This window comes from Macaca mulatta, chromosome 13, assembly GCF_049350105.2.
Source record: "Macaca mulatta isolate MMU2019108-1 chromosome 13, T2T-MMU8v2.0, whole genome shotgun sequence".
In the NCBI taxonomy this organism is placed as follows: Eukaryota; Metazoa; Chordata; class Mammalia; order Primates; family Cercopithecidae; genus Macaca; species Macaca mulatta.
In genome coordinates, this window is record NC_133418.1 from 51643622 (window position 1) to 51669932 (window position 26311).

The 26311-nt window shown below is 55.9% G+C and overlaps 2 protein-coding genes across 36 annotated transcripts in view; both read left to right on the forward strand.

The window, feature by feature from the left end:
• RAB11FIP5 (RAB11 family interacting protein 5) overlaps window positions 1-22642 on the forward strand; it is a 39035-nt gene extending 16393 nt beyond the window's left edge. The window contains exons 2-7 of one of the 5 annotated variants that reach the window (XM_028832377.2): window positions 6406-6842; window positions 6973-7672; window positions 13975-13993; window positions 14228-15975; window positions 19789-19978; window positions 20291-22642. In XM_028832377.2, coding sequence (XP_028688210.2) covers window positions 6406-6842; window positions 6973-7672; window positions 13975-13993; window positions 14228-15975; window positions 19789-19978; window positions 20291-20494 — 3298 coding nt within the window. In that variant the 3' untranslated portion in view covers window positions 20495-22642. Of the gene's footprint in view, window positions 1-6405; window positions 6843-6972; window positions 7673-13974; window positions 15976-19788; window positions 19979-20290 lie in introns of all 5 variants that reach the window. The other 4 variants (XM_015112642.3, XM_015112643.3, XM_015112644.3 and 1 more) reach the window with 4 other exon arrangements.
• Window positions 22643-24268: 1626 nt separating this feature from the next.
• Window positions 24269-26311, forward strand: part of SFXN5 (sideroflexin 5) — a 130594-nt gene continuing 128551 nt past the window's right edge. For 24 of the 31 annotated variants that reach the window (XM_077959347.1, XM_077959346.1, XM_077959362.1 and 21 more), the window contains exon 1: window positions 24269-24377. In XM_077959347.1, the coding sequence (XP_077815473.1) occupies window positions 24337-24377 (41 nt within the window). In that variant the 5' untranslated portion in view covers window positions 24269-24336. Of the gene's footprint in view, window positions 24378-24643; window positions 25517-26311 lie in introns of those variants that run through there. The other 7 variants (XM_077959371.1, XM_028832382.2, XM_077959384.1 and 4 more) reach the window with 5 other exon arrangements.

The window sequence follows — 26311 nt, forward strand, 5'->3', positions numbered from 1 at the left end:
GCAGGAGTATATTCTTTCAGCTTTTCTGAAAGTTGCTAAACCTTGAAGGTTAAGGTCATGGGCTTGGAGTCTGGCATTTTCATGTTCAAGTTCCAGCTCCATTACTTACTAGCTGTGTGGACCTGGGCACGTTACAAACTGTCTCCACAACTTAGTTTCCTCATCTGTAAAATGGGCCTCCCATCTCCTGGGCTGGTTGTGTGGATAGTAAAAGAGCTGCAGAGCCCGGCACACAGTGAGCCCTCAGCAGGGTCAGGTCTGGCCGTTCTGTAGCCCCCTTGTGTGCAGCCCTCTGCTCAGGTGTGGCCTCTGGGCCAGCAGCAGCATGGGTAGCTGGGAGCTCTCTCAGGCCCACCTACACTTTGGGTATCAGAATACACATTTTAACAAGATCCAGTGATTTTTTTGCACTTTGCAGTTTGAGAAGCACTGATGTGTGTCTTCTGAAGAGCAGCATCAGTAGCTGCGTGTGCCTCTTCAGTGCAAGGAATTTTCTCTTACTGTGCCTTTCCTTATTGTGCCCATTATGTCCTGGCTGCAGAGGCACCTGGGACAAGTCCCAGATAATCATCATCTTCATCAAAACCCTTGTGTCCTGAGCATGTGCTGCGTGGGACTTGGAGAGTTTAAGTGCCCCAGATGGTGCCCCTGACAGAGAGATGGAGTCAAGGTGGGTGCTTTGCAGGTGGAGCAGCTTAGTTCCTGCAGTGAAGGATGTGCCGGACGGTGATACCTGTGCTGCCAGCAGCCCGGACTTTGAGCACTGGGTGGGACAGAATCACTGTCCTTCCTCCTGTTTTGGTGAGAGTGTTGTTTCTCAAGTGGTTTCTGAACTAGGAGGCCTAATTCATCTTAACACTCTTAATTTCTAGAAAGTGCTTAATGCTGCCTGCTCCTCCCCCATGGGTTCCTTTGGTAACTTACCCCCTCCTGGGGGAGGGATGAGTATTTCTGGGGTCAGTTCTCTCAGAAGCAGCGTGTCCTCGGGACTTGGGAAGGCAAGCCTTACCGGGCAGGGGAGAGACACAGGCTTCTTCTGGGTGCTGACTAAGTGTCCTTAAGGACAAGCCAAGGTGGAGAGCCCAGGTGGCCGCTGACCTTAAAGTGATGTAAAGCGTCAGGGACCATCCTTGTGGTTCCCACATGGGATCTGGGTGAATTCACTCACCTGTGGAGCCCCGCCCCCAAACCTACTGAGAAATATAGATAACTAGGCCGGGACCTTCTAGTTCAGTAAGTCTGGGTGGTGTCTTGGGTGGATTTATATCTATATATAAATCCTGCACCGATGCATAGCAGGTTTGGGTGCTATAGCTGTAGAGCTGTGAAAACGAGAGCTGTCTTTTGAGCCATTGTCTAGATGAATGTTGGGGCCTTGGTCACACCCTGATTGATTTTGGCCATGTCTCTGCCCTGGATGAAAGTGAAAGGTCAGGCCTCAGCTTGGGCTTCGGATTTCCTAAGCCCGGTGGCCCAGCCAGGTAGGCCTAGTGAAGGGCACAGAGAAGGAGAAAAAACCTTGGTCAGGTAGGGAGGAAGGAGCAGGAGCAGAAGCTCCAAAACTGGAGACCAGGGCCTGTCTCTTGCACAGCCAGCCTTGGGAAGTTGAGGTTGGAATTTTTTTTGTTTGTTTTTTTTTAGACAAAGTCTCACTCGGTTGCCCAGGCTGGAGTGCAGTGGTGTAATCTTGGCTCACTGCAACCTCCCTTCCCAGGTTCAAGTGATTCTCGTGCCTCAGCTTCCCGAGCAGCTGGGATTACAGGTGTGCCCCACCACACCCAGCTAATTATTGTATTTTCAGTAAAGATGGGGTTTTGCCATGTTGGCCAGGCTGGTCTTGAACTCCTGGCCTCTAGTGATTCGCCTGCCTCGGCTTCCCAAAGTGCTGGGATTGCAGGCGTGAGCCACCATGTGCGGCTGAGGTTGAATATTTGTTTAAGGATCTGGCATGTTCCCTTGAAGGCCAGGCAGAGTGATCAGCTTCAGGGATTCAAGAGCGGGAGTCCTAGGAGCTCATGGTCGTGGGAGAGAATGAGAGGATAAGCAGGAAGCACTGGCTGTTTACCAACCAGGCTTGGCATGCTTTAGCCTCCCAGCAGCCCCGAGAGGATGGTTGTCCCCACCTGAGGGTCAAGGAAGTGGAGGCTGAGGGAGGTGGCCTGGTCAGTGGGGAACCCAGCACTCACCACCATGGCCTGCTGTCAGGTGCATCCAGATGAGAGCTGAGAGAGGGCCCTGCAGGGTTGTAACAGCTCCAGACTGTGCATGCATGATTTCTTTACTTTGGAGCTGTGTGCCCAAGGGGATACTCAGTCAATATCCACAAGAAACACAGTCCAGTGGGGGAGACCTTGGGCACCCAGGACATGACAACACCAGGGGGTCCTAGAGCACAGTGCTGCCAGATCTGGCTGTAGAGTGAGTTTGGTCAGAGTGTGTATGCCTGGTCAGAAAGAGAAGGGACTGGGCCAGGCCAGCAGGATGGTGGCAGCTGAGGGAGCTTCCTAGAGGAGGTGGGACTTGAACTAGGTCATAGGACCCTGTTGTTGCATTCCTTGTGGGAGCTTCAGTCTCTAGGGATGAGGTGCTCAGAGCCCATTTGCTCTGCTGCCTGTGGGGCTCTGTGAAGAGAAAGCGTCCATTTGTTTTCATCGCAGGTTCCTCAGACAGTGTTCATAGTTTCCTGTCCTCCAGTGGACCTCCATGGTACCCGGCAGGTCTGTGGGGCTGTCTGGTCCAGCCAGGGGGAAGTAGCAGCTCTGGGGACGGGGAGGATGTGACCATCTCAGCTCGCGTAGGCCACACTTCTGGGAGAAGGCCTGCTCTGGTTGAGTCCCTGGGGTGCCCGGGGTGCCCAAGGTGCCGGGCAGTATCCCATTCAGTCCTGCCCTTGCTGGGTTGCAGAGGGAGGTGGGGCTGGAAGGGAAGTAGATGGGTGATGGCAGCTGGGGTCCAGAGGTAGGTCCTGGCCATTCTCCATTTCACTGTGCTCTGGATGGGAGAGCCTAAAAAATATTCAAGGAAACTTTCTCTTTTTCCTTCCATGCCTCCTTGAAATACAAGTCCAGGGAGAAACCCAAATTCCCTATGGGGGAGGGGTGGGCAGAACAGGAGAAGGGGAAGTGACCTTATAGGGGAGAGAGGCCCAAAAGGTCCTTGTGGCAGAGGACCTGAAACTTGGCCTCCCACCTTCCTCTGAGGGCTGGGAGGCAGAGGAGTGCGGCACATTTTGTGGCTCAGGAAGCTGAGATGAGGTAGGAGCAAGAGCTTTCCCTTGTCTCTTTTTCATATTACCACAGTAATATATGCTCCTTATAAAACATTCAAATAGGACAAAAATAGACAATGTAGGAAGTGCTAGTTCCCTGCAGTCTCACCACCTGGCCCCGGCCCCCCCAGGTAATTGCATTACCGCTGTGGTTTGTGCAGTGTGACCAGCTGGGGCCGAGGGCCCCTGACCTGTCTGCCCCAGCAAAGGCTGGCTGTGCTTGCTGATCCTAGTTACTCAGGGCTCGGGTGGTTTGGGGCTGGAGTCCATACCCTTCTCTTTTGCCCTACCTCCCAGGACTTTCTGTGCTAGATAGGGCCTAGCCCAGATTTAGGGAACACGACTAGGGCTTGGCCTCTAAATAGGTAGTCAGGCCCAGGGTGGTCACTGGGCTGAGAACATAGAGGTATGAGACTGTTGATGCTGCTGGCTGGTTTTTCTGTCAAACTTCCTCTCCTGCCCCACAGACACCCTCACACACATCCTTCAGTCTGTCTCTCTCACTTTGCCTCTCCTCCCCTCACTCCCTGCCTGTGCCTTATGAGAGAGGCACCCTCTTGGGCATTTTCTCTGCCCACCCTGCCCGTGCCACCGTCTGTCCCTACCCGGCCTTCTCGGGGGATTGTCTCTTAGATTTGGGAGGGAAAACCAACAGTCTAGGCTCAGGCCGCGGAGTGGGTCTCCAAGGAGGGGACGGGCCATAGCTCACCAGGGTTTCGTTATGATGGGCTCTTCTACAGGGATGTAGAAGAGTCGGAGGTGCCCCAGGAAGCCTTTTAAAAAAAAAAGTCAACATTAAAAAATAATCAGAATACTACCACAACTACCACCAAGCTTTTGCAGTGACTTAATTCTGGATCTTTGGATGTGTAGGGACTTTTCATGCAAAGGCTCCCCACGCTGTGTCCACCAGAACCTCAGGGAGCTGGCGCTGTGGGGGGCAGAGCTCAGGTGGGAGGTGGCCCCCGCACCACTGACTGCGGCTTGGGTAGGGGTGTGTGTGTGTGTGTGTGTGTGTGCGCGCTGTGCAGTCACCAAGGGACTTTGAGCCCTTTAGTGACCAGCCTGACCACTACCACCAGGCTTTATTCCACCTTCATGCTCGATTGCCTGGGTCTGGACTTCCAGGCTACTGGAAGACTTTTCCCTTAGAAATGTGAAGGCATTCCTTCACGTGGTGCCCAGTGTTGCTAAGGAAGACTCCAGTGCTGTTCAAATCCTTTCAGGCCTCGTGTTCTAAACCTCATAGCCGTATCTGTTGGTGTGTGTCTGTCTTAGTTCATTGTGTTGCATACTTGTAGGACTGTTCTAGCATTCATGTTCTTCAGTTCAGAAAAACATTCTTGTATGATTTCTTTCATAGTTTCTTCCTTTTTGTGTTCTTTGCTCTCTATTTTTTTTAGTTAATAGACTCTATTTTTCAGAGCAGTTTTAGGTTTACAGAAAAATGTGTGGAAAGTATAGAGAGTTCCCATCTACTCCACCCACCACCCGCCGCCGTTTCCTCTGTTGTTAACATCTTGCATTAGTGTGGCATGTTTGTTGTATTTGAAAGCCAATATCAATACATCATTGCTAACTAGAGTCTATACATTACATTACATTAGGGTTCATTCGTTGTATTGTGCATTCTGTGGGTGTATAACAACACATGTCCACCATTACAGTAGCATGCAGGATAGTTTTTCTCTCCTGCAAAGTCCTGTGCTCTGCCTATTCATCCCTCTGTCCTCCCTTCAATCCCCTGGCAACCACTGATCTTTTCACTGTCTCCATAGTTTTGCCTTTTGGAGAATGTCAAATAGTTTTGTCATGCAAGCATGAAGCCTTTTCAGATTGTCTTCTTTCACTTATGTATGTAAGATCCATCCTTGTCTGTTCATGGCTTGATAGCCTATTTCTTTTTATCATTAAGTAGTATTCCATTGTCTGGATGTACCACAGTTTGCTTATCTGTTCACCTACTGGAGGATACCTTGGCAGCTTCTGAGTTTTGGCAGTCATGAACAGAGCTGCTATAAACATTTGTGTGCAGGTTTTTCTGTGGACATAAGTTTTTACTTCAGTAGGCTAAGTACCAAGAAGTGTGATTGCTCCTTGTATGGTTGGAGTTTGCTTATTTCTCTAAGAAACTGCCAACCCCTGCATAAGAACATCTCTCCCCAGTAGGGCGGGCCCCAGCCACCCTGTGCGGTGGCCATGTGTGTTGGGGGCTGTCTCTGTGTGTCTCTGGGCACAGTGGGTGTGCACCAGGAAGAACTTAAGCTTTGGAGGGCTGGACGCCTGGCTCTGAGTCTCCATGGATGGGTTCCTTTACCACTGAGCCTCACCGTCCTGATCTGCACCATGGGGAAGTGCCTCTAACCTCATACGCTTTTTGGGAGGTGTGTGCGGGAGTGAGGTAAGAACCCTCACGCTGGTTGTAACGCACCATAGATGCTCAACAGATGTGAGTGCTCTTCATCTTTCCTGGGTCTCTTTCTGCCATTCTTGTCTGTTCCTCCATCTTGTAGAGGTATTCCCGACAGGGCTTGGGGTGAGTCAGTGTGTGAGTGAGGTGTGTGTGTGTGTGTGCGTGTATGTACGTGAGTGTATGCAGTAGCATTCCTGTATTTCTGGCCCCGGGCCTCTGGGTGAGCTGTTCTTTCCTGGGCTCACGGGTGGCTGGGAGTAGAGCTTTGGCTGGGACTGGCCAGAGGAGATGATGTCAACAGGGAGAAATGTGGGTAGGTCTGTCTGTGCTGGGGCCTGGAGGTGGGAGGGCCCTCCCAGGCCCAGCCTCACCCCTCTGGGCCTCAGAGTTTCAGATGTAGGGGAGATGGGACAGAGTAGAGGTCTCTGAGCACCAGGAGAAGGTCCTGGGGTGGGAGGGGGCATGGCGTGGTATCTACCTGGTGGTACCCGAGGAGCTTCCCCACTCAGGATGTGGTTTTCTCCATCATGGAATCATTTTGGATAGTTTCTCAGCTGTGTCTGAAGCCTGGAAGCCTAGGCCGATGGGTCAGAGCAGGAGCCTTTGGGGAGAGGCTGTCAGTGGCTCTCAGAGCAAGGAGGGGTCCGGGCAGTGCCTGGTACTGGGCGGGAGCCAGGCTCCCTGGGCCCATGACTGAGTTCTGCCTGCTCCCCACTTCTCACAGGTGGTACAAGCTGCACTCCAAGCCAGGCAAGAAGGAGAAGGAACGCGGCGAGATTGAAGTCACCATCCAGTTCACGCGCAACAACCTGAGCGCCAGTATGTTTGACCTGTCCATGAAGGACAAGCCAAGGTCCCCCTTCAGCAAGATCAAGGACAAGATGAAGGGCAAGAAGAAGTATGATCTGGAATCTGCCTCTGCCATCCTCCCAAGCAGCGCCATAGAGGATCCTGACCTGGGCAGTCTGGGCAAGATGGGCAAGGCCAAAGGCTTCTTCCTCCGCAACAAGCTGCGCAAGTCGTCCCTGACCCAGTCCAATACCTCGCTGGGCTCGGACAGCACCCTGTCCTCAGCCAGTGGGAGCCTGGCCTACCAGGGGCCAGGTGCCGAGCTCCTCACCCGCTCACCAAGCCGCAGCAGCTGGCTGTCCACTGAAGGGGGTGAGCAAGAATGGGGGTGCCGCCCTGGGGAGAGGGGGTACTGGCTTTCCCCTTGGGTGGTGGTGAAGGCCTGGGGCCAGGAAATGGGGCCTCTCTTCCTGCGAGCTAACTCGGTGTGTTTCCCCTGCAGGTAGGGACTCTGCACAGTCCCCCAAGCTGTTCACCCACAAGAGGACCTACAGCGATGAGGCCAGCCAGATGCGAGTGGCTCCTCCTCGGGCCCTTCTGGACCTTCAGGGCCACCTGGATGCTGCCTCCCGCTCTTCACTCTGCGTCAATGGGAGCCACATTTACAACGAGGAGCCCCAGGGCCCTGTGCGGCACCGCAGCTCCATCTCGGGCTCGCTCCCATCCTCAGGCTCCTTGCAAGCTGTCTCTTCCCGGTTGTCTGAGGAGGGGCCTCGTTCCACAGATGACTCCTGGCCCAGAGGCAGTCGTAGCAACAGCAGCTCGGAGGCAGTACTTGGACAGGAGGAGCCGAGTGCTCAGGCTAAAGTCCTGGCCCCTGGGGCCAGCCACCCTGGAGAGGAGGAGGGGGCCCGGCTACCAGAGGGCAAGCCAGTCCAGGTCGCCACACCCATAGTAGCCTCCTCTGAGGCTGTGGCAGAGAAGGAGGGAGCCCGGAAGGAGGAACGCAAGCCCCGGATGGGCCTCTTCCACCACCACCACCAAGGCCTAAGTCGGAGCGAGTTGGGGCGCCGAAGCTCTTTGGGGGAAAAGGGGGGTCCCACCCTGGGGGCCTCCCCACATCACTCGTCCAGTGGGGAGGAAAAGGCCAAGAGTAGTTGGTTTGGCTTGAGAGAAGCCAAGGACCCAACTCAGAAACCCAGGTACGTCATTGGCAAGACCAACTTTGCTCCTTGGGGAGGATGCTGGGGTGTGTGCTGCCTGGACCCTGGGGCAGGGAGGAAGGAGCAGATGTGGACCCCGGGCAGGCTGCTGGGGCTCTGGCTTTGCATGGTTAAGTGGGGGTGTCTCCCTAAGCCAAGCTTCGTTTTGTGCTCACGGACACAGGTGAGTTACGAGGGCACAGTGCTCTGAGAGTCCTATGGATTCAGGGGTCTGACTTCTTAGCCCTAGACCTTGCTGCATGAGTTGGCATGCCCACCCCCTGAGCTGGAGGGAAGCAGGAAAGGCCATTTGTGTGAATTCTTTGCTTCCTGACCTCCACCTCTTGCCCTCTGGCCTCAAGGTAAGGAAGCCTTGAGAGATGAGGACTGGAGACCGCACCCTCAGACTTCCCTTCCCCTCTCAGGAGCTCGAGGACTTCTCCCCAGCTGACTCTCTGATCGCTTCCCTCTGGATGACGGGAGTCAAATAACTGAGGCTACCACTCCTTCCCCCATCCATTCACCCCCAGTTGCTTCCCCTGGCAAGAGGCTGTGGGCAGCTCCCATGAAATCTGTAACCCATCTCTGTCCTTGGAGACCTTGGGGGGTTTGGCCCTCTCTGATGTCTCTTGGTTTTGGGGAATGGCACCGTGGAAAGTGCTGGTGGCAGCTGCTCCATTTTGAATGTCCTGAGTCCCCCAGTTCATGCCGTGGGCAGAGCCCCTGATGCCCACCGTTTGCTTCCTCCTAATTCTGAACCAGGGGAGGCTGCAGAATTGTATAGCAGGGTCCAGAGAAGGGCTCCAGGCACAGGTCACGGAAGCATGTGTCCCACCTTCTCAAGGGCCTGGGGCCAGCCCTCATGGGCAGCATCTGTGGCAGCCCTGGCCAGTGTGGTGAGAGCCACTGTTTCTCTCAGCAAGCCTGCCCTTCCCACTCCATGGCTGCTTGGACAGGTTTAGAGGACAAGCACAGTAGCAAGGGGGCAAAAGATAGGGCAGAGGAAAGACCCCGAACCTGTTGCCTAGAGGGGAGAGGAATCTTGTAGTCTTGGCTTTTCGTTTCCCTTTGGCACTCTGAGTCTGTTGAGAGGAGTGGAGAGAGAGATGCAGGCCTTTGTAGGTTTGGGCCATGGTCAGCTGACAACCCCCGTTAGACCCTCATAGACAGGGGTGTGGGGGGTGGGTCAGTTTCAGGGGCATGCCACCCCCTGCCTCCCTTGCTTGGTATGGCAGCTCCTGTCCCTACTCACCAGAGCCCAGGCAAGCTGCTGGTCATCTGCGGCCTGGGAGAAGATTGGGAAGAAAGAAAAGGGGACAGGCCTTTCCCAGATGCCAGGCTGAGCTGGTGGCCCTGTGACAGCCAGCTAGAGATATTTGGAGGTGGTAGGGTAGAGGGAGGTGGCAGGAGATCTGGACAGGGCATTTGCTGGGAGGAGCTGAGCGCCTGGATTGAAAGGGGCACAGACCACAGGCTCAGTGTGGTTGTCCGTATGGTGTCTCTGGGCCTTTTCTGGGGCAGGGTGAATGCTGAGGCCATTTGTAGGTGAGTGCCCAGGCTTTGGGCTTGGACTCCCGCAGGCTGTGAGTCTGTGGGGTTGTCACTGGCCTGGGGCACTTACAGTCTCCATCCTCTTTCTCCTGCTTCCCCATGTTTCCTAATGGCCTCTTGGAGTCTGGAGGATTTGGGTCACTGATGGCCGTAAGGAAGCTGAGGTTTCTGTCCTGCTCTCACTTGAATTCCAAGCCTTGTCTTTAGCAGGATGGAGGGCACTCAGCATCCCTCCCCAGATGGGGCCCATTTGCAGGTGGCGGCTGCAGGGCCAGGCTCTGTGGCCGTGCATTCAGATGGGGCGGGAGGGGCTGTGCTTTGGGTAAGATGGCCTGGCCTGGATAGATATGACACCTGGCCTTTGAGCTCAGTCAGCAGCATCCTAGCCTCGTGTACCTTGCAGGGAAGGGAAGGCTGGCCTGGAAGAAAGGACTGTTGGCGCTTCCCCAGAGGGCTTGCTTAGGGCTTCTGAGGAGAGGAGAGGTGGGCTGCCTCACGGCAGGAAGCTGTGAGTTAGACCCAGAACTGGAGTGACTGAATGTAGCTGCAGCTGGGGCCTGGGGAGCCTGTCCCCAGGTCCAGAGATTGGGGGCCTCTGCCCTGGGGCTGCCATTGCAGATTGCAGGATGTTCCTCACTAGGAAGAACAGCGGCGCCCTCTAGTGCTCCCATGTGGCACTGATGCCCCACAGAGAGGCCCGGGGCTGAACGTGTTGAGTGTAGTATCCAGAGAAAGGCTGCTGCCGTGAGGAAGGAACAAATGAGGCTATGCAGGACTGAGAAGAGGGTTCTGCTGTTCCTCTGACGTGGCCTTTGTCTGCTGGGGTCCATGGTGGTCACACTGGGCCCCTATCAGTGTGTGCTGGAGTGGGGAGTAGGTAGTTGAGACCAAGCTTGTCTTGGCTGCAGAACTTAGCCTCATTCCCCTGCCCTGTTATGAGCCATTCACACTGAGCTGCAGTATGGGCTACTTCATGTGTGTTTGAGGACAGGCAAGACTACGCATGTTAAACCCACCAGGGCCAAAGTGGATTGTCTTTGTGTCTATCCCAGGTCATTCTTGTGTTCCCTTGATCCCCGTCCCCCACACTAACCATAGGACTGTATGCACAGAAGGGGATCAAATGTTGATTACAAAAACTTTTAAAGCTGGGAATAAGTGTGGTACAACATAGAGGTGAATGTATCATGCTGGTGGCCTCTGGCAATCTCTGCAGTGCCTCCTTGCACCAGGCATGGTGGGCAACAAGGTCCCTGTGGGCCTGGAATGTGCTGTGGCAGTGGAAGGAGGTTGGCTGCATTCTTGGTGGTGTAAATGAGTAACTATAATGTGCACCCAGAGGCTTGGAGTTAGAGCAGCCTCACATCCTGCTTGTGCCTGTTCTGGCATGGTTACTGTATTAACAGTGTTCTGGTTTGGAAGATAAATGATACACTCTCCCTACTTACAGCTTACAAGGCCCCTCTGTCACCTCATTGTGCCCAGGTGATGTGAGAGGATGTGCCCGTCTCTTGGACATGTTTCCTGGACACTGGGCCCATCTCAGGAGGGTCAGGAGGTTGTGCCTCAGGAGGGAAAGCTGAAGGGCAGTGTTGCTGGAGGTTAGCGCGCCTCCAAGGCTGGCTTTGGCCTTTGGGGGATTGCCTGGTAGAGAACCTGTGCAGATCCACTTGCCATCTCTGGGACCAGTGTGTGGAAATGACAAGGACACAGGCTCTTTTCAGCCTAAGGAAGAGCTGTCTGCTAGTGACACCTGGTCTTCAGCTACAGAGGTAGCCCTGTGGCGTAGTGTTTAAGAAGAGGGGCTGTCGGGGTGAACAGGTGGTTCCTGTGTTGAGTGGCAGGTTCAACCAATTGTTCAGGGCTTCCTGCAGGCAGTAAAGTTTTATTCCCTCAGGTTGAAGGGGCAGAGACATCTGGACTTCTGACTTCCTTCCCAGCATCTGATCCTAAAAGGGAAGACAAGTCAGTATATGTTGCTGCCCCCACCGCTTGGGGGTGGGGAGACTGTGCCAGGCCGGCACAGTGGGTTCTAGGATGCAGAGGTGTTTATCTGTTCTCAGAGCACGACCAGCAAAGACAAGCACACGTGGGAATATGTCCCTGACCTGGGCCAGGTGGAGTGGGAGGGAGATGTTTTGAAGTGAGAACCTTCAGAATGTGCACGTGGTGTGGAGCAAGGGAGAGGAAGGCATGAAGGAGGGATGTGTTACCAGATACGAGGACGGACAGGATGCCCTCAGAAGTACTGCTGGCTCTGTAAAGCCTGCCAGGCCCGGTGCTTGGAGTCCCTTCCTCCAGGGAGAGCCCTTTGCTAATTCCATACCAACAGGTTTGTGTGTACCTCTGGGGAGCTGGCAGGGAGAGGGAGGTTGCCGAGCCTAACCTGGGGCTCCCAGTCTACTCCCGTGCCGTTCTTGTCCCTGCAGTTCTGACTGCCAGCCAGGTTGCTGAAAGACTGCAAGGGTGAGTGCAGGCCAGGTTAGGGCTGAGGGGGCAGAGCTAAGCGTGGTGCTTTTAATGTTGATGGAACTCTCTTCCTTCAGACGACTATGGCCTATTGTCGTAAAGGGGGCTGGGAGAGAAGTAGCTCAGAGTGCTCTAGCCCTGTTCCTGGGGGCCCGGGTGCTGTAGGCAGGGTTGGGCTGGGTGTGGTATGGATGCTCTAATGGCAAGTGGGCTGAGGTCAGGCTCTTGACTTGGTCGTGGTGTATGTTGCTTCTCACTCCCTTTGGTCCCCAAGGCAGGCATGTGTGCCTTGGCCTGGGGCTTCTCTGGAATGAAGGGAGAAATGGCATCTGCTGGCGTTGAGGCTCTGGGCCCACGATTCTTCCTCTTTTGGTATCTTCGCCATGACCATAGAAGCAGGGTAGTGTAGTGGGAAGCCCAGGTAGGGTGGGAACAGGTAGGAATTTTTACCTCCCTCTCCCTCCATCTTTAGGTGGAGGGGATGAGACTGAGAATTTACCCTTGGATGGGGAGTTATTGTAAGGGGAAAAATAGGGTCAGGAGACTCTCTGGAAGCTGATTCTTATGAGAAATCCATGGGTTTGGGACCTGGCTGTGTTCTACCTGTGAGGCTGACCTTCCTGCTCTCAGAAGCATCTTTGGAGCCACCTGTGCCTCTGTTTGGTTGGGCTCCTTCCTGTGTTCCGCCCCTGGTGGTAGCTGCCGAGCTGACCTGCCTCAGCCCACCTCTGTGTGGGTCTGCCCTCTTTGGGCCCTGGGTTCCCGGAAGAATCCAGGCAAGCTCCAGACAGCTCATACTCTTGCCACAGGTGCCCTTCCTACCCCAAGCCATACTCCTTATGGGCTGGCTGGCAAAGCCTGGCTTCTGCCCCTTCAGTACTCACTGCCCACATTTCCTGTGGAAGAAGCTGGTTGGCTTGAAAAGTTGGATGTGTAGGGGTTTCCCCAGGATATTTCCACCTGGACAGGCAGGGGCCAAGAAACAGGGGTCCTGGAAGCTTACAGCCAGGGCTGGGAGACCGGCCATGAGGAGGGAGACTGCTCAGACAGCAGAGGGTGAGGCCACCGAGGTCTGCCTCTGACGGTGGCTCAGTGGCAAGGCAGCCATTTTTTCTGGCCTTCTGTCTGTGTCCTGGGGAAGTGACAAACTCTAGTTTGAGAGCACGCCCCTGCCAGCATCTCTGGAGTCAGCTGCACTCTGTGGATAAGCACCAGTGCCGGGGTCGTTCCTCCCAGAAAGGACCCTGCCCTGGACAAATGAAGGCCAGCACCTGTTCTCCAGTGTCCTAAGAGCACCTTCCCTGTCCCCCATCCCCAGAGTCCCTGAGAAGCCCCTGGTGACATCCAGAGTTGCTGCTGCTGCCACACTGCCAGCCTTGGGAGACAAAGTCTGGACCATCAGGGAACCTGTTGGTTGATGTTCTCCATAGGTGGCTTATCTTCCTTAGCCAGTTAGGCTACCCCTCAAAGAAACAAGACACCTTGTCACACCAGATGACAGCCCATCATTACTTCTGCTTCTGCAAGGGATCAATAGAACCCAGGCTGTTTCAAGTGTCAGGATTCCAGGTGCCCTGCTAGGTCCTATAAGTTCTGGCTTTGTCCAGCCAGATACCTAGGCCTGGCCTTTCTCTGATCTCTTTATCCCCCCATGCCAGCTGGTGTTTTCTTTGCTTTTAGTCCTAAAAGGGGCCAGGCATGGTGGCTCATGTTTGTAATCCCAGCACTTTGGGAGGCCAGGTGGGCAGATCACGAGGCCAGGAGTTAGAGACCAGCCTGGCCAACATGGTGAAACCTCATCTCTCCTAAAAATACAAAAATTATTCAGGCGTGTTGGCACACGCTGAGGCACGAGAATGGCTTGAGCCCAGGAGGCAGAGACTCTATCTCAAAAACAAAAAAACAAAAAACGGGATGTAAGGTGCTTTCAGATTAGTTTTCCCAGACGTGAATTGCTTGTTGAGTAGAACCTTAGAAGCTTCAGCATGGGATAGAGGAAAGAACACTTGGTTAGGTTTGGATCCTCCCTGTCAGATGAGATGATTTCTCTCCGGGGTTGGAGTGAGGATTAAAGTAACTCTGCTCAGCATCTTTCTCCTTGGGAGGCACTTGATAATGTTACATGTTGGGGTCTTCCCTCTGTACCCTGGCCCAAGTAGGTAAATCCAGCCTATGTGTGTATTGTGGCCCCTGGTCCCGAAGCAGGGGGTGGGCGTGGGACTCAGGGACCTTTCCAGTCTTGGCATTAACCAGGAGGCTCACGGTTTTGTCTCCCTCCACAGCCTGGACGTGTCTCCTCAGGTAGAATCTGACCCAGCTGCTCTTCCTCACCACCTCCCCTGCTCCCCCTGGGCTCCGGCCCCTCCCACTCCTGCTCCCACTGCTGCTCCCATGCTAAGCACTAACCTTTTTGCAGCCGCCTCCCCCGCTGCTGCCACTGCCGCCGCCGCCACCACCACCACCACCACCGCCACCCCTGAAGCCACCCCACCTGGATTATTGGGTCTTACCAACCCGTTCCTCACCTCTTTGCAGAGCAACCCCTTCTTCGAGGAGCTCATAGCCGACATAGCACTAAACTCTCCTTCACCTGCTCCCTCTCTCCCCAGTGCCTCGAGGGCCAGCCCCACCCCCCTGGCCTCCCCTGGGAAAGCCCTGCCTGAGTGGGACAACACCTTCAACGTCTTTGCTGCCAGCAGGCTGCGTCCAGAGGCCAGGAGCGAGATCCTGGCCCCTGCAGGAGTGGGGCTGGAGGCGGCAGGGCTGCAAGACCCAGGCCACGGGGCCATGACTGCGAAGGCAGCTGAGCCCCAGGGAGACCCTGGGGGAGGAGGAGGAGGAAGAGGTGGGAGCAGCGTGTGGCTGGAGCCCAGGGTTCCTCTGGACTTGGGACCGGACCACGAGAGCATGAGTGCGGCTGACCTGGGGCCCCTCGGGTTGGTAGGGGCCGGCCTGCCCTCCTCGTCAGCCCAGCTGCAGCTGAGAGCCTCAGCCTCAGAACCAGACAGGGAACTGCCAGCCCCAGAAGGGGAAGCAGGGCAGAGTCCGGCAGACAGTGGGACGTCTCTATTTAGCTCCCCAGAAGTGATCAGTGTGTGGGAGAGGCTGCCAGGCCCAGACAGCGCTGCTGAGGGCCAGGACGATGAGTCCTCCCGAGGCGAAAACCAGCTTTGCCCTGACGTCGAGACAGCTGACGATGCCTGGCCTTGGGATGTGGTCACCATTTCTCCTGCAGCTGAGACGGCCTCACTAGTCTTGCGGGGAGAGTCTGATGAGCCTCCTCCCCAGGTGCAGCCTGAATCACCAGAAACTGTGAGCCCCAAGGGGAGCGAGGGGCTTCCCCCACTGGAGCCCGAGCCTAAACCTGAGTGGGTGTCTGACAAGGGGCTGCAGCCCAGCACCCCACCTCCCAAGCCACCGCGCCTCTTCACACCCTCAAGATCTCAGGAGGAGGAGGAGAAGGCCACAGTGGGGCTGAGTAACAGAGGTCCAGAGACAGAGGGAGAAGATGCCTCCCTAAGTACACTGGTTGTCGGTCCCTCGGAGACCAAGGAGGAGGGAGAGAAGCATGAGTCGGAGGAGTCTGACAGCTGTTCCTCTGCAACCCTGCTGGGCCAACCTGGCCTGGAAGAGCTAGTGGAGGACGCCAGCCCCCCTGTGTCTGGGCCCTGCCTGTCTGCACCCACCAGCTGCCCTGAGGGTCCTGCCCCCATACCCTGTCACTCAAAGAGCTTGACTCTTCAAAGTCAGCACATCTGGGGGGCTCCAGAGGTTGGAGAAGGCCCTGAGGCTCCTGAGGCCCAGGGCCAGGATCCAGTAGCAGAGGGGCTTGGGTCCCTGTCAGTCACCTCCCAGCAGGCTGATGTGTGGGTCTCCAAGGAAGATGCCTTGAACCCCTTCTTGTTTCAGGGGAGCCGAGATCCTCCCAGCCTCTCATCTGCATCCCCGCCAGGGTCGAGGGAATCTTCTATTCATTCTGGTCCAGAAGAGCTGCCCACTCCCCCAGAGCCTGACTTTCCACCGCCCCCTCTCCCGCCTTGGGCCAGCCACCACAGTGGGGGACCCAGCCCTCCATGCTCTCCCCTGTCTGGAGCCCGGCCCCTGACCACCTCCTCCGCACCACCAGGGGAGCCAGCCTTACTTCCTGGCCCCCTTGAGCCCTCCCCACCTGGGGGCTCCCCTGCCCTACTTAGGGAGGACCTCGCTGCAGCCACCCCAGCCTCCCCGCTTGTGCTTCTGCCCTTGGAGACACGACCAGCTGAGGAGCCACAGCCCAGTGCCAGGTGAGCATCCACCCCCAGAACACTGTCCAGGAGGAAGGGGGTGGACAGGGGGCAGAACAGCCCAAGGGACTAAGGGGTTCACACTCCAGCCTCATCCTTTGTGGGCAGGTGAGGGTCTCTTTTACTCCAGGGGCAAGACGGTACAGGCTTTGAAGACAGGAGCTTTCTATGGTACCACCTCTGAAGCTGCCTTCTTGGGACTTGGGATAATCAAGGCAGACCCCCACAAGCCAGGGGTTAGGAGAACAGCACTGATGAGGTGCAGGGCATAAGGAATGAAGTGGGGAGAGCCGATGTGGGCTGGCAGGGAAGGAGAGCTGTGCTGTAGGCCCTTCCGGAGTGTGTGCACTCGGCCGCAGGGGAGCTGTGGGCGGGGGCGGGGGGCGGTGGAACTTGTCAAGCAGGGGGCAGGTCTTGGGGCAGACCGTGGCAGAGCAGGCTGACAGTGGAGCCTTGAGCAGTCTCCTGTTCTGCTAGAGTGAGGGTGCAGGCTGGGGAAGGCAGAGAGCCAGAGGAGGGACCAGCACTTAGGTCAGAGAGAAAGCTGCAGACACCTTCAGAAGAAAAAGGGAAACTCAAACACTTCACACATATGTAACTCTCAGAAGAAAGGTTCCCCACCTGCAGCAGTAGCTTCATTAGTTTGCGTTTGGTGCCTTTCAGGGGGTGGTTCCGATGCATTTAGGACCGCTGAGTGGACAGCAGATGCCTATGTGACTGTGCTCACTGTGGCATTGGGAGGTTTGGAAGAATTATGAAGCTGTGACCTCACCGGCTGGCTGGTCAGGGGTGATGTGAGCAGAGGCCTGGAGACTCAGGGCACTGGGAGGTGATGGGGTGTGACTTAGAAGGCAGCAAGTCCCTCTGGGACGATAGCGTCCTAGGAGGACCAAGTGAAGGAGGGGAGAGCAGGGCAGGGCGTGGGGCTTGGAGAGCAGAACAGGCTCCAGCACTGGCCTCCCGACCAGGCACTCGTGTTTGGTCATCCACATTCACTGAGCCTACTATGTGTCAGACACTGAACAGGTGAAAGACACTGTCCCCACTCTATTCCCAAGGAATGTCTAGTCCACTGGGGGAAGATAAAGTGGACCCAAGAAGGGAAGAAACCCCAAGGGGCCAGAACTACATATGGGAAGTGGGTAGGAGGGAGTCCAGGCTGCCCCCAGTGTCCCTCCCTGGTGGTGGTGGTGACTCTGCTCCCTTGAGGTGAGGGAGAGGACGTGGGGGAGCTGGTGGTTGCAGTGTCCTCGGCTGGCCTTGCTCTCTGCCAGCATGACCTCTAATCATATTTGCCACTTTTTATAAGTTTTATTCTTCCCAGAGTTGGCTTCATGTCTGTACTGGGCTTGTTCCTTCTGTTATGAAGTAGATGGGCCAAATAGAGCTGTCTCATTCCTCAAAGGAAGAAATGGAGCCCATGAGAGCCGCAGGGTTTAGGATCCCGGATCCCTCTGATGTAAGGGGACAAACAAGCCAAGGCCTCCCGGCCCCTCATTCAAGGCACTTTTTTTTTTTTTTTTTTTTTTTTTTTTTGAGGCGGAGTCTCGCTCTGTCGCCCAGGCTGGAGTGCAGTGGCGCGATCTCGGCTCACTGCAAGCTCCGCCTCCCGGGTTCCCGCCATTCTCCTGCCTCAGCCTCCTGAGTAGCTGGGACTACAGGCGCCGCCACCACGCCTGGCTAATTTTTTGTATTTTTAGTGGAGACGGGGTTTCATTGTGTTAGCCAGGATGGTCTCGATCTCCTGACCTCGTGATCCGCCCGTCTCGGCCTTCCAAAGTGCTGGGATTACAGGCTTGAGCCACCGCGCCCGGCCTTCAAGGCACTTTTATACTACACTGGTCATCCTCCCCTTCCCTGGCACAGCCCGTAGGTGGCATTAGAGCTGCTTTTATACCCCATCCCTAGCGCAGGCTCCTAGGTGGCAGGAAAGGGACTGAGATGCATTCTTTCTCTCTGCTGTCTGCCCAGAGCCTGGGTGCTCTGCCGCTCTTCCCGATTTGTGAGAATGAATGCATGGATCTAGCCTGAGAGTCTCTGGGTCTGGGTGACCCTTCCTTCAGTGGAGTTCAGGGCCTTGGACTAAGCCATTTTGCATTCTACTCCTGAATGGTCTAAATCCTCTGTGAAGTAAGCATAGATTCATAAGACGTCCCCTGGGTAGGATAGTTGATCTAGGGGCCTGATGCAGTTTATGTTATAGTTTATGTAACTGTCACAGGGTGCTGGAGGATCCCAGAGAAGGGTCATCTTAGCCTGGAGGAATCAGGAAGGCTTCCTGGAGGAGGTGGCCTTGCACAACTGTGAAATATGAGTAGGAATTAGTGAGCCAGTGGGAGGAAGGGGCAGTGTTGTTCCAGACAGAAGAATAGCTTTTGTAAGAGCTTGGTAAGAATGTGGCTGGGAGAGTAGTGGACCATGAAGAAAGGACAAGGACCAAATTGTGTGAGAGATTGTATTTTCTTACCTTGATAGAAGCCATTAAAGGATTCTCAGGCTTTGGACATGCTGAGATCATTATCCTGCAGCAGAGTGGTTGGAGTTGGGCAAGACTGAGATGGAGGAGCTCATTTAGTGGCTGTGGCTAGAAGGAAGGTTTAAGCATTGGCTTGGAGAGGAGCAGGGTCGCTTAAGAAGGTAGGAAGGTGGCAGTGCTTGATTGTTAAGGCTGAGGCTGAAGAGGATGAGCCAGAGGAACTCCTAGGCTTCTGACTTTCTGACCTGAGCCGGGGGTGGCCAGAGGTTCTCCTCACTGCTCAGGCAGCACAGAGGAGGTGTGGTGGGGAGTGGGATGCACCTGAGGGGGAACCCAGGGAGCAAGCCAGCCTGCACCTGACTCTGCAGGTCTGGAGTCCAGGGAGTGAGGTCTGGGTTAGAGATGGAGATTAGGAGGGTGGTAGGATCCAGGGAGGAGGAGAGGAGAGAACCCAAGGGCAGACTAGCAGTTGTTAAGACTGAGAAGGGGCTGTGGGGTTGGAAGACGAGATGGAGGTCTTGAAGGGAAAGGGAGGCGAGCAGCCCAAAGGAAGGAGTGCTTCAAGTGTCGGCTCCACAGAGGTCAGTGAGGTGAGAACCAGCAGGGCTTGGTGACCTCAACAAGTCCACTTGTGGTGGGCCAGTAGAGACCGACATCCTGTTCTAATGGGTTAAGGAGTCAATGAAAGGTAAGAAATTACACAAATGTAGTCTCCATGCTGCTGCGGAGAGGCTTGGGTGAGAAGAAAGGGGAAGGTGACTAGGAATGATAGCTAGAGCAAATACAAGGTCAAGGGAGGGTTTTTGCAGGGCTCTGTAAATGCTGATGGGAAGGAACCCCTAGAGAGAGCTGGGTGACCAAGTGTCCCAGTTTGCCCAGGTTTTAGCACTCAAAGTCTCATGTCCTGGGAATCCTCACAGTCCTGGGAAAACTGGGAACTTGGAAGGGTTGGTCACCGCACTAGAGAAAGGTTACAGTATAGAAGAGAAAAGAGGGAAGATGGCTGGAGGAGGGTGTCCCTGACAGAGGCTGGGTACAGGTGCATAGGAGTCTATAGTATGGCCTTTGCTGTCCCTGTGAAAGGGCCAGGTCACCGGGTGAATGAGGAAGTGAAACGGGAGGGAGCAGGTGGTGGGGTGGGGATTGAGGCCAGCCCAGGGGGTTGCTCAGGAGTACTGGACACAGCTGCCCTGAGACCTTGACTCTTTAGGGGCAGCTACCACCCAGTGCTGGGCTTTCTGTCCAGCAGACCTGGAGGCTCCGCAGGGAAAGCAGCCCCACCTTTGACCTGTGCCACCCTTCTCTTTGTGTAACCCATCTCTTGTATGTCTTTGCAGTCCCCACCCCGTGAAGCCCCTCAGTGCCGCCCCTGTGGAGGGCAGCCCCGACAGGAAGCAGTCCCGCTCCAGTCTGAGCATAGCCCTGAGCAGTGGGCTGGAGAAGCTCAAAACAGTAACATCTGGGAGCATTCAGCCTGTGACCCAGGCCCCCCAGGCTGGCCAGATGGTGGACACCAAGAAGCTGAAGGTAAGGCCCAGCAAGGTGTGGGGGTCATCTGACAGAATATGTGGTGGAGTCTCAGGGCTTGATCCTGGGGAGGGTGGGGCAGGGAGCAGGCCAGGTCCCCCATGTCAGAGTCCTGAAGCCAGTTAGGGCGCCTCTGGCATTGGAGACAGGCAGCCCGGGGCCTTGCGGTGGTCAAACTTGGGTGTTGGTGGGCAGGGCAGCAGGCAGGCGGGCAGGGGGGCAGGCAGGGGCGCAGGCAGGCGGGCAGGGGGGCAGGCAGGCGGGCACCCTGGCCTAGGGCTCCCCTGCTCACTGTCTTCGGTCCGGCCTCAGGACTCAGCTGTGCTGGACCAGTCAGCCAAGTACTACCACCTGACCCACGATGAGCTCATCAGCCTGCTCCTGCAGCGGGAGCGGGAGCTGAGCCAGCGGGACGAGCATGTGCAGGAGCTGGAGAGCTACATCGACCGGCTGCTGGTGCGGATCATGGAGACCTCACCCACACTGCTGCAGATCCCCCCGGGCCCCCCCAAATAGCCTTCCTCACCCCACCCCCAGGAGGGTTGGCATGGACCTGCTGCTGCCCGCCCTCCCTCCTGCTGAACTCTCTCATCTGCAGTGGGGCATCGTCTGTCTTGCCTTGTCACTCCTTGTTCCTCTCCCTCCTGCCTTGACTGGGGCTGCTGGAAGGGGGGCCCTCTGGATTCCCTTTGGAGGCATCAGGTTCTGTGCACAATTTGTGTATCTTTGGGAGCCCTGGGTCTTTCCCACCTGCCTGTTTTCATACCCCTCAGCTTTGGGGGCCCCAGGGAATTGGAACTCTTCCCCCAAGACAGAGCAGGGGTGAGCTGTAGCTTGATGCGGTAATCTGGGACAAGACTGGTTGCTAGCACATACTTTATTACCCCCCAAGGATGGTCAGCCATTTCTTCCCACAGCCAAAGCCCCATCCCCTTCACTTCCCTCCAATCCCTGGAGGGGCTTCTAGTATTCCTGGGACAGCGACCACGCTGCCTGTTTATCTGTGAGTTATGGGCAACCAGGGTGCCTGCTCTTCAGCCTCACACCCATTCTCCTGAGAGCAAGGAGCCTGTGTGGTCTGGGTCAGTCTCTGCCATGTCCTGAGTCTGTTTCAGTCTGGCGCTGTTTGTGGGGCGAGTGCCGTGTGGACAGAGGTGGATGATGTGTGTGCTTCAGGCTGCTCCCTGCCTCCTCTGACCTTTCCACAAGTGTCACATGGGAAAGTGTGGGGTGCAGGGGCGGGTGCGGGGAGAATACCTTTTTGCTTTTTGAGCTCTTGACCACCTCCAATGTGTAGACCCCTCCAGGCTGGGCCTTGGGGCTGCTTATGTTTTGGGGATCAAGCCTCCATGTCTATTCTTGTTGCCTGTCCAGATGCCAAAACTCTGTGTTACTGCAGGGTTTGAACTTTTGGAAACCAATTAAAATGTGCCTTTTGTGTGCGGGGTCAAGAGCCCCTGGATGTCGACCTCTCCCGCTGTGTGGCGTCCCCCTCCCACCTGTTGAGTACATAGGGATGGCTCTCTCAGGGCCCTGGGAATGGGAATGGGCAGCCCTACTGTGTGCTCTTCCCCTCCCCTGGAGTTAATCTCTTGATCTGGCCAAGTTGCTGCTCCCTCAAACTTCCTGCTGTCTTCTCCTCCTTCAACCCCAATAGGAGGATCCCAGGATAAACACTGCTGGGCAGGCGGGCAGGCAGGCAGGCTTGGGGCTGCCCTGCTCACTCTCATTCTGTTTGGCCTCAGGACTTAGCCATGCTAGACCAGTCAGCTTGCCTGGAAGTGGGAGGTCCCACTATGCCTGTGGGAGACACCTATACTTAGGAAAAAGCCTTTGTTGCCCTCCCATCCATCCACTAAGCTACTGTCTCAGCCTGTCCCTTCTGCCCCAGGGGCTTGCCTGCAGTGCACTTTGAAATGAAGTGTCTGTCATTTGGCCCAGCCCCTGGTTTGCTCGCAGAAAACGTGGTAGGATTCCTCAAGGCATCTGCAGGGAACTTTGGCAGCTTGGGGCACCCTGAATTAGCAAAAATGGGGGGTGACGAGGTGCTGAAGGAGGATACTTATGGCTTAGTAAGGAGGCAAGAGCTCCTCTGGGACCACCACTTCTTCAGGAGAGGGCCTGTGGGCTTGCTTTTGGAAGGCCTCAGGCAGACACGTGCCCTCTGGGTGATGTCTGTCTGCCGCCAGGATGGAGCAGAGGAGCGCTACACATGGAGGAAAGCGCCTGTAACGTTATCTACCTTAAACTCCACTCATCAAAGCTGAGAAAAGTGTCCACTGGTCCCCAGGGTTTCAGTCATGCTTTTGGGGGTCATTGGGTATTAGAGAAGTAAGTACCTTTTCTGAGAGCAGGGAGTCACCCCCCCTACTGGGGATTCCTCTGGGCTTTATTCAGTCCCAGCCCAGACCCTGACCTTTGATTGTGGGCCTCCCTAATGCCCAGGGCATGGATGGCTTCAGAGGAGTTGTTGAATTGAAGCCCAGGGTCCTTGTTGATGTTTCTTCTCCTAGCCACACTTGGAGGAGAGTTGCAGGTGGGTTGGGCAGGGAGCAGGAATGGTTCTGCTTTGCTGTTTGTCTTCCTAGTTGTAAGGCTCTTTATAAAGAGCTTGTTCTTCATGTTTTAAGCACTTTATGAAGAATAAAACATTCATGTACTGCAGGTGGCTCTGTTGTGTTCCTGTTTTGGAATGAACAGGTACAGGAGGCTGCTGTGGGAGAAGGCACCTTAAATCAGGGTGATGGGATTCTTGGATGGCCCTGTCCCTGCCCTGACATCAGGGCAGTAACACAATGTTGCCCAGTAGCCTGAACTTAGTATTTTCTGACTCCCAGGATACCCACATTTATTGTGCACCTAAGATGGGCCCATTTATTGGTAATACAGAGGGTAAGAAATAGATTCCTATTCTCAAATTGCATGGTCTAGCAGGGGAAGATAAGATACAAATCCAAGATACAAATTGTTCTTCATGGCTAGCTAAAATCTCCCTCCAGCTTTATGAAAAGTATTTCTTGTGGTTCAACTACTAGGGGATGAAAAACTTTGACTGCCACAGCCCGTGTAGTGTCCAGAAACACTGGCAGACATGAGCCAACCCTGCAGTCCACCATGAGACTAATGAGACCCCAAGTGGGGTTCCCTAGAAGACCAAATATTTCTACTGTCATCTTGGGCAAAAGAGGCAGCTTCTCCACTCCCCAAGTCTGGCTCACTGACCAGGTAATTCAGCTGGGAATCTCCAGCTAATCCATTCTACAACTGTGTGTGTTCATTATCCATGCTGGTGCTTACTCCACAATCTGTAATACTCCCCCTTACCTAACGCCCTCCCCACCCGCCCTAGTCCCAGGTTCTTCTCCTGCCCGGGAATTAGGCCCAGGAGGGATCTTCCTTGGTTGGCCAGACAAGGTGAAGGCTGTCAGGGCTCTTAATCCCCCACTGATGAACTCACAGCCAACACTTTTGAGTCTCTACTGTGAGCCCTCTTACGTCTGGCTCAGAAAACTGAAGTGAATCAAAAAGTCATAGCCCCTGCCCTGTGAACCTTACAGTAAGAAAGACTATCCAGAACAGTAAGTAATTGTGAGTGCAAAAGAGAAGTGCTGGGTGCCACGGAGCCTCCATGGGATTTTGTGGAAGCAGAGTGATGGACTGGGAAATGCAATGTTTAGGCTAAAGCCAGAAAGAGAGCCAGCATCAGGCGAAGATTTAGTCTTCTCGGTACAGAATGTTCAGGGGTCGCGGGGTGGGCAGGCCCCAGCATGCTCCAGGAACTGAGTGTCAGGACAGCGGGAGAGCACAGGACGAGTGGGCAGGGTGGCGACGGAGGAAACGACGAGAAGGTTCCGCAGTGCAACTCCTTGCAGAAAGCCTTCCGAGGTTAACCCTACTCCGCCTGGAGTCTTTGCCCATCTGGTCCCAAGTCGGGCCCACTTGAATGGGACCCTTCTGGGCTGCCTGGCCCCAGGAGCGACGCCCACGGCAGCCACTCTAACTTCTGGGGGCAAGTAAGCAGCGAGGGGTCGCCCGTGGTCGTCGTACAGGAACACCCTTCCTGGGCTGCCGACCTTGCGCCTTGCAACGCGGACAGCGGGCACCTAGACCTCCCTGGACGGCCGTAACTCTCTGCAGTCTAGCGTTGCAAGCGTCGGGACGCGAAAAACTACACTCCCCACAACCCCTTGCGCCTCCCGCTCGCTGCGGTTGCTTAGGGCCAATCGGGAGAGGCAGCTGTGGCGGGGGCCGAGGAGGGACATTTTAAAAGGGCCGGAGATTGCGGGCGTCAGTGGCCATGGCGGATACAGCGACTACAGCATCGGCGGCGGCGGCTAGTGCCGCTAACGCCTCGAGCGATGCACCTCCTTTCCAACTGGGCAAACCCCGCTTCCAGCAGGTGAGGACCGGGCTGTGGTCTGCGGGCCGGCGGGTGGCAGAGAGACGACCAGCAAACTCCCCTCCAAAGTCCCCTTCCGCCCGAGGGTCTCCCACCGGCGGCCAGCGGAGCCTGCAGCTAGCCCGGGGGGGACTTCGGCCACAGCCACCCTTTTCCCATTGGTCAGCGGGGCGGGCACGGACTCTCACCGTGGCTTCCCATTGGTCCTTGGCGCCGTCACTCCCCGGCTGTCCGCGCCCTCTAGCCTTTCCCGCCCGCGGCGCCCTGTGATTGGCCACCGCTGGCTGCGGTCAAGGTCCGGAGCGCCCGGCTTCGAGCGGCTGCTCAGGGTCGCTCCGGGTTGTGCAGCCGCCCGCCCCGGGCGCAAAGTTCTAGTCCGGCCCTGGAAGGGAAGTTGGCGTGGCCGGGATGCCTTCTAACTTTTTCCCCTGGTGGGGACTGACGTTCCTTTCGAGCTGCTGGCGGAACCGCCGGGCAGCGTCGCGCCCAGCGGTCACTCCCCAGCCCTGGCCCCCAAGCCGGGCCCGGCGCGCGCGGCAGGTTGGGGGGGCGAGTGCCGAGGCGAGCGGCGGTCTGGCGTCCCCTGTCCCTGCTCCCCTTCTTGGGTTGAGGATTCGCTGGCGCAGCAAGCCGGCCGATGCCCTGCGGGGATGTAGCCAGGGCGTGTGAGGGAAACGCTGTGTCATCCCCTGGGGCCGTCGTCCCTCCGAGGGGCTGTCGCCCAGGAACCCCCCCAGCCTCTCCCTCGCTGCTTCCTCTGCGGAGGGTCTCCCGCGCCTGGGCCCCTGCGTCGCCGGGCACTGGCTCTGGGCACACCCGCTCGGGCTCTTCGGGGCACGGCGACAGGGGTCCTTTCCCTCCGGGACCCCCGCTGGGGCGTCGCCGACTCGGCCCTGGACTGCGGAGGCAGGGGTGCAACGCGGAGCCCGGGCGCCTGGCTGGGCCCGGAGACCGGAGCCGGGGAGGGGCCGCTCCCGCGCCGCAGACCCTCGGGCTCCCGTGCCTCCTGCACCGAGGAGACGGAATTTATTGGGAAACGGGCAGAGAGACCGCTGAAGTGAACCGGGGCTTGCCGGGGGTGGGCGGCAGCCGAGGCGGCCAGAAAAGAACTTTGCAGGAAGAAAGGAAATTGTACAAAGGTCGGTGCGGTGGCTTTTTTTTTTTTTTTTTTTAATTTTTTTTGTTGTGGTGGTGGAAGGGGGATTGGTTCCAGCAAAGGGGGACCCCGAGCTTTGCTGATAATTAGGGAACTTGGCTCCTGAGCCGTCTGAAAAAAATGTCCCCAGTGTTTCTTAACAGGACTTTAATTCCTTTTAAAAGTAGGCCATCTCAGCATGTAGGTATCCGAGGTGAGACTGACATCTTCCTTCCAGTGTAGGAGGCCATCTAGGGTGAGATTGTCGGGGTGTCCCTGCTTGGACTTGAGTGACCTTATTACATTGCCTATCACCGCTCCCACCCCCATTCTGCTCATCCTTACAGGCTCAGTCGGGCCTGCCTCTCAGGCAAACACTTGCTCCCTATGTCTCTGGTCCCTTTTTCCCTCTGGTCCCATGAGATTGCAGACTCCCTCCCGCACACCTCTTTGGCCACCTGAGTCGAATCCTCATAGCTCTCCATACAGTGCCCTGTGGTCTTCTAAATGTTTGCTGTGTGATGACTTGGTTTCCTCAAATCCCCTGCAGTCCTTTTGCGAGAAGGGGCTGAACTTGGCCTTCTCTGTCTCTGTCTTGCCCTGATAGAGACAAGTTAGGCATATAGTAATGTGCCGAGTAAAAGATTTGTGTGGTTTTTTTTTTTTCCTTGGTGTCTGTTATCTGTATGTGGCACTTGGGACATTCAGTTACCCAACGGACGTTTATCAAATATGTCTTAGTAGCTTATATGACTGAGCCCTTTACTGTGAGCACTGCTCTAGAGCAATAGATAAACAT